The 7,083-nt window shown below is 45.0% G+C and overlaps 2 protein-coding genes across 2 annotated transcripts; one reads left to right on the forward strand and one right to left on the reverse strand.

The window, feature by feature from the left end:
* Positions 1 to 674: 674 nt before the first annotated feature.
* On the forward strand, positions 675 to 4,573 carry LOC119364291. The gene is made up of 2 exons (XM_037629773.1): positions 675 to 1,210; positions 3,722 to 4,573. The coding sequence occupies exons 1-2, from the start codon at positions 683 to 685 to the stop codon at positions 4,571 to 4,573; spliced, it is 1,380 nt and encodes a 459-aa protein (XP_037485670.1). The 5' UTR covers positions 675 to 682.
* A 1,505-nt stretch (positions 4,574 to 6,078) lies between these two features.
* On the reverse strand, positions 6,079 to 6,829 carry LOC119364368. The gene has a single exon (XM_037629866.1). The coding sequence runs from the start codon at positions 6,741 to 6,743 to the stop codon at positions 6,315 to 6,317; it is 429 nt and encodes a 142-aa protein (XP_037485763.1). The 5' UTR covers positions 6,744 to 6,829; the 3' UTR covers positions 6,079 to 6,314.
* Positions 6,830 to 7,083: the final 254 nt, after the last annotated feature.

A 7,083-nucleotide genomic window follows, 5' to 3' on the forward strand; every position in this document is an offset into this window, starting at 1 on the left:
GCCGCCGCCGCCACAAACCCTAGCCCGGGTGGCGTTGGCCTCGCCTTCGCCGGAGCTCCTCCGACGAGCAGCCTCGCGCGGCCTCTTCATGCCGCCGAGGTCGCCTCGCGCGGCCTCTTCATGCCGCCGCGGATGACCTCGGCGGCGGGTGGCGTCGCGCCGGCGCTTGGCCGAAATTTTTATTGTGTTGAAAATGTGCATCATTTTGTGTTGAAATATGCCATATGCAATGCACCAGCGTACGCTGCATTTTGGCGCGCTGCTGGAGCGATGCGCGCGCGCTACATTTTAGCGCGGCCGCTGGAGCCAGCGCTGCGTGCCGCGCTAAACCAGCCGATGCGCGCGCGGCATATGTGTTTTTTGCGCGCGGCGCGACCGGCGCCCGTCGGAGATGCTCTAACAGCTTTTACATCATCCATAAGCATGCCACGCTAATTTGAGAATGGAATTTTCGACCAGTGAAATGCTGAACTTGTCCTAACAAATCTTTGTTCTCTTCTAGAGATTTCCCATTTCGATGTCGTAAATGTGTGGTTCCCTGATTTGAAATGGCGACGAGGCTGTTCATTGCACAAAGTACCACTGCTACCTTTTACCGTCTATATTTTGCGCATTGTTTGAACTGAACCCTTTTCCTTTTAAGAACTGCAGCTCGTATTAATTGGAGCAGATAAGTGGGAGCATGGCCATGGGCGCCGGGAGCAAGCAGCCAAGATCATTAGCCATCCGCTGGTATCCGGCGAGGCACGGTTCCTTCACTCTGATAGTGTGGTGTCTAGCGGCATTGGTCATGCTTCTTATTCTCCACCTCTTCATCAGCCGTAAGGTGGAACAGATTGTGAGAGGGATAGATGAGGTGGAGGAGGAAGCTTTCCCGGTGAAGCTGGCCCGGAGCTGGAGGAATCCACGGGTTGCGCGGCGCAAGGGGGAGCACAGAACACTGCCCGTGGTGGACGAGTTCTTGGTCGAGTCTTCTGCGGTGCATCATGCCTTCTTCCCGGAAGGGGAGGTGACCATGGATCCAGTGAATGGTGGGAATGACAGGAGGTACTTATACTACCCAGGGAGGGTTTGGCTTGACACTGATGGAAAGCCGATCCAAGCTCATGGTGGAGGTGTGCTGTATGATGAGAAGTCTGAGACTTATTTCTGGTATGGAGAGAATAAGGATGGCAAGACCTACAAAGCTCATGACAAGGGACCTGATCGGGTAAGTCAAATCGTCCTCATGCTTTCAATTTTGGCATCATTCATGTGTTGGAGAATTTCAATATTTGGCACTGTAATTACACACAGAGCATTATCCCTTTTCAGAATGAAATAGCTAAATTTAGAATTAAGTAGAACATAAAAATTTATTAGCCACACCCTTCATTTTTAGCCATATAATTATATACGAACAGAATTGATCGAGCTGCTTGAACAAGCCTTGCACACGAGCCTAACAAGTGAAATTGTAAACAAATAATAACTAACAACCAATCAAAGGTCGTTTCGGTCACTGTAGTTATCCACGCCTTGCTGCAAGATTAAAGAATCATGTTGCCAGGCTCGACAGAGAGCATTACACAACTGTAACCTATATACTCCCTCCGTCCCAAAATAAGTGTGTTACAAAGTTAGTACAAAGTTGAGACACTTATTTTGGGACACGGGAAGTATTAAATAACAATAGGCTCTATTTTATCTAAATATCCTTGTAAGGGATTTCATTACCTGTGGACTGGACAGTGTGGAGTAGTGTGGAATGCATGCGTTTAACTTTCCTGGCCTTTTAGATATTGTCAATGAGGACCTGCCAGTTGCTAGGGGGCATGTTGGAAATAATGTTCAGTTGGGAAGGTAAGGAAGCTAGCTGTGTGAAGGCAGGTCAATAAAAATATATAGTAATTGGAGTTTAATATATAAAATGTGCAGATGAAAATAGCTAATACTAATACCTTCGACATATTTATCATGTGATTATTGTTTTCTTTAACCCAAAACAGTCGAGCTTGGCTCCACTGCATTTTTATGAAATTAGGACAATATGATTACTGTTTGAACACTTTTAGTCTGATGTCATTCTTTTCTGTAGAAGAGTGATGTTTTTTGTTTACTATTTACTTTGTCTGAATTTAGTATCTACTCTGTCCAGCTATATCAGTTCAATGTCATCAGATTTAGGTTCTCATGGTAGCTAAAGAAAATGAAAAGTCAGCCATATGCCAATGCCACTCCTGTTCCCAGTGATACAACATCTAATATTATCAGCTAGTCAATTTCATGAGTGATATGGTACTATATTTCTAAAACAGAGAGGCCTGATTCTGATGTGGTGTGAGGCAAATTTCAGTTTAGTAGAATTCTGAAAGAGTTCTACTCCCTCTGTAAACTAATATAAGAGCGTTTAGATTACTAAAGTAGTGTAAACGCTCTTATATTAGTTTACGGAGGGAGTACTTGACTGTCCTGAGTCCTGAAGTACAGAGCACTGACACTTAATAGATCATGGGAACCAACAAAGTTTTTTTTTGTTTCCCAGTTGAAAAAATGCACTACTATGTACATGTCTAGCTTGCTACTCACATACTGAAATTATTGATATACAATAGTTGAACCTACCAAGTAATTTGCAATTTTCTTCTTATATATATACAACACGAAGGAACCTCACAAGTCATGGGTGGGTTTTGGCAACCCTTGCACCGACGACGACCGCGAGTTCTTCTATGCCTCTACTACTATCATCATTGGGGATGGTGCCAAAACGCCTTTTTGGGATTCCCCTTGGCTCCTAGGACGCAAACCAAAGGATATTGCACCGCTTATCTTTGACGCTTCAAGGAGAAAAAAATGAAAGGTGCGGGAGGCCCTTAATGGGAATGCATGGATCCTCAAGATCAAGCCTGACACCATAATCTCCATCGACCACATCCGGGAATTTTTCACCTTATGGATGCTTGTGCATGATTTCCACCTTAACGAGCAGATCGAAGATGATATTGTTTGGAAGCACTCCAATGATGGGATCTACACAGCGTCAACAGCGTACAAAGCTCAATTTCTTGGCTTGGTTCTATCCCCCATGGATCTCATGGTTTGGAAAGTATGGGCACCTCCAAAAGTGAAGTTTTTTGCTTGGTTGGCATTACAAAATAGGATTTGGACCGCCGACCGGTTGGAAAAGCGTGGTTGGGCAAACTGTGGCCTTTGCCAGCTATGTAAATGAGAACAAGAAACAGGTGCACATCTCTTCTTCAAGTGTCGGTACACGCTTAGGCTCTGGAGATAAATCATTCAGAAGCTTGGTCTTGCTCACATGGACACCTCCAATTGGCACCTTGCGGACTCCGTCAATGAATGGTGGGATAAGAGAATTGACAATCAAAACCCCAATAGACAAGCCATGGCCTCCCTCACTATGCTTGTGTCTTGGACTATTTGGAACGAACGAAATGCTCGGGTGTTCCGACACAAGTGTGCGCCGCCGCCCATTCTCCTTAACATCATCCTAGAGGAGGCCAAGCTTTGGGTTACCACGGGTGCTAAAAAGTTAGGGCTAATTATTTCGTGTGAGTAATTGTCATGCCGTGTATGTGGGTCACCTGTAACACTCTAAACTCTCTTCTTATTTGATGGATGAGGCAAATCTTATGCCTCTGTTTCGAAGAAAAAAAACCACTTATGTTCTGTAGAATTTCCCAGTTTGTCATTCTAACCAAGACATGCTACTTTTCAGGTTGACATTGTTGGAGTAAGTTGCTATTCTTCAAAGGACCTGTGGTCTTGGACAAATCAAGGAGTTGTGCTCCAAGGAGAGGAAAAGAATTTGTTTCATGACCTCCACAAATCCAATGTCCTTGAGAGGCCTAAGGTGATCTATAACAACCGGACCGGCAAATACGTGATGTGGATGCACACAGACGATGCTAACTATACCAAATCCTCAATCGGCGTGGCGAGCAGCGATTCTCCCACAGGACCATTCACTTACCTCTACAGCAAGCGCCCGCACAACTGTGAAAGCAGAGACATGACCATTTTCAAGGATGATGACGGGAAGGCCTACCTGATATATTCATCCAAGGGCAACAGCGAGCTCCACATTGCGCGGTTAACCGATGAGTACCTCGACGTGACCGACGACATGCGGAAAATCCTCGTCGCACGGTATCGGGAAGCTCCGGCACTCTTCAAGTCCGGCGGCACCTACTACATGATAACCTCGGGTTGCACGGGCTGGGCACCGAACACTGCAAAGGCTCACGCGGCGACATCGATCATGGGGCCTTGGGAGACGCTGGGGAATCCATTCGTGGGAGGGAGCGAGATATACAGATCGACAACGTTCTTCTCCCAGGGTACGTTCGTGTTGCCGGTTGCGGGGTTGCCGGGGCTGTTCATCTTCATGGCCGACCGGTGGAAGCCGTCCGATCTGAGGGATTCGAGGTACGTGTGGCTGCCTTTGACAGTAGGTGGACTGCCTGATGAGGCTGCGGATTACAGCTTCATGTTCCCGCTCTGGTCCAGGGTGTCGATTTACTGGCACAAAGTGTGGCGCCTTCCTGAGAAAAGTTACCGAGTGACTTAGCCATGCATTCATGTCTGCTCTCTATTGCAGATCAAATGTGTAAAATGAAATAAAGGCAAAGAAACGAGGTTGCATGTTTTCAGCTATCCAGCGACAGGAACTGAACTTTGCTGTTTCAACTATGAGAGCGGTCACTTAACAGACAAATACTAAAGCGATTATACATAAGGAAAATTTTAAAACAGACTATGAAAGACAAAAACTGACCCAGATTTTTCAATATTACTCAGATGTTGCAATGGTACTTGAGTGCAAACATTTAGGGCTGGACTTTTGGAGTGTCTCATACACACAGTGTCGCCGTGAAGCAAATGAAGTGGCTCACAGCCTAATAAAGAACTCACTTAGTGAAAAGTCTTCTATGTTTTGGGTTTCTATGATCCTTGATTTTATTTCTCACTCTATTTTAACATGTCTATTATCCGAGGAATAAAATTTGTTGCTTTAAAAAAAATCTGTTTCTATTCGTTGGATCTCTCAGGATTACCCAAATAATGTGGTCTGCCTTGATTATCAATCTTTTGCCTGTGGTGTTGTATGGATATAATTGGGTATTGCGTTGAACGTAATACATGTTCATATAGCTAATGTGTGTATACTCGATCTGTAATACCAAGATGCTATCCAACATGTAGTGTCCATTATATGCTTCTGAATTTCATACTACATCTGATCTGCAGTAATAATTTGGATAATTCTGCAAGTTGCAATATCAAGAATAACAGCTTTTTTCGTTCAGCTGCATGCTACTGTGATTATGGCTTGAAATTAGGCCAAATTCAGACGTTTCTTTTATGGCTTAGAAACCAAAATCTGAACCAAATAGCAGTTTCGTTCACGCTTCTTAAACTCCAAAAGCATCTTGGCTTCGGTAGTGCAATGGGAAAACTACATCAGAGGTAGGTGCTTCAGTAGCTTTCTACCATCCTCCTCCTGACTTTTGTCCTGTCATATTCCTTCCAGTTTTCAAATTTATATTTTACAAAGTGTATCTTGTTATGCTATACCCACTTCTTCCCCGGAGCATGATGACTGGACACAATCATGCAGGAAAAAGGCGATAGGGATAGGGAAAATTTTGTTTTTGCCACTCTAGATTTTGCCAATTTTCCTTATGCCATTCTAGATTTTGACATTTCACTTTTGCCACACGTAGCTTTTGACAATTATCACAATTACCATTCTGTGGCAAAAGCTAAATAATTTTATTTCATTTTTGCCACTCTTAGTTTTTGAAATGTATGACAATTGCCACTCTGAAAATTTTGCTTTTTCCACTAGAATGGCAATTGTGATAATTATCAAAAACTAAGAGTGGCAAAAATGAAATGTCAAAATCTAGAGTAGCCAGTGGCAGAAGGAAAATTGGCAAAATCTAGAGTGGCAAAAACAAAATTTTCCCATAAGGATATTATGTATGCCAAGTATTGATCCCCCAAAGTCAAAACAGCCAAGTACTTCAATAAAATATGTTTATCAGAAAATAACATACTCCCTCCGTCCCATAATATAAAAATGTTTTTGACATTATTGTAAAAACGCTCTTATATTATGGGACAGAGCGAGTAGAATTAAACCACAGAAATGAAAATTAAAGGCCCAGCACAAACACCACAATACATATGTACCACTCAAACTATACTAAAACAAAACCCTGAAAAAAACTATATACTCAAACAACACCGGAAAGGGGCCGGTGCAGCAGCCAGTCAATCGACCTTTTAACTAGGCGTACGTACATCTAATTGTCCATGCCGGGCTCAGAAGCACCCAAGGATGGCACGCCGCCGCCGTAGCCGTTGATCATCGACGCCGCGTTCTGGTGCAGGCCGGGTGTCGCGATTGGACGACGATGGCGGGTCCTGATGTTCAGCCAGCTCGTCATCCGCGGAGGCCAGCAAGAAGATGACTTCCTTGTGCTCGTGCACCTCCTCATGGTCTTGGACTGGTACAACGGCGGCGGCGTGATTGGCGGTAGCGCGTCGTCGGTGCCAGCGACATGGTCGATGGGGCGCTTGGGCGTGCCGGGCTTGGTCTCCCAGACGAACGGCACGGTGCCGGCGCCGAGGCTGTAGTACACCCTGAAGGACGCCCCGGCGGCCACGACGCTCCCTCGAGAGGATCCTTGAGCTAAACTGCTTGTCATCCCTTCCTGCATACTCGAGCTCATGAAAGGAGGGCGAAGATCTGCCAAGTAGACGGCAAAAGTGTGCGTACTGCGTTTGCGTGGCAAAACACGCACGTACTACACAATTGGTGGTGTTTGTGAGTGAGCAGTAGCGCTAGCGCATGAATATATAGTCCGTTTCTTGTCTCGGCCGGGTCGGCTTGAGGTTGAAGAATGCTGGTAGTACGTGTGTTCTGGTGAGGGAGGACAATCAACTGTAGTTATGTAGTGTCATCTCAACAGTGCGTTGCGATAGAAATATTCTTTTCTCGAGGGCATGGATTGGCTATCCTAGCATGGAGTTGTCTCTGTAATACTAAATGAAATGGAAGGCTAAAGTTGA

This window comes from Triticum dicoccoides, chromosome 1A (genome assembly GCF_002162155.2).
Source record: "Triticum dicoccoides isolate Atlit2015 ecotype Zavitan chromosome 1A, WEW_v2.0, whole genome shotgun sequence".
NCBI classification, from domain to species: Eukaryota; Viridiplantae; Streptophyta; class Magnoliopsida; order Poales; family Poaceae; genus Triticum; species Triticum dicoccoides.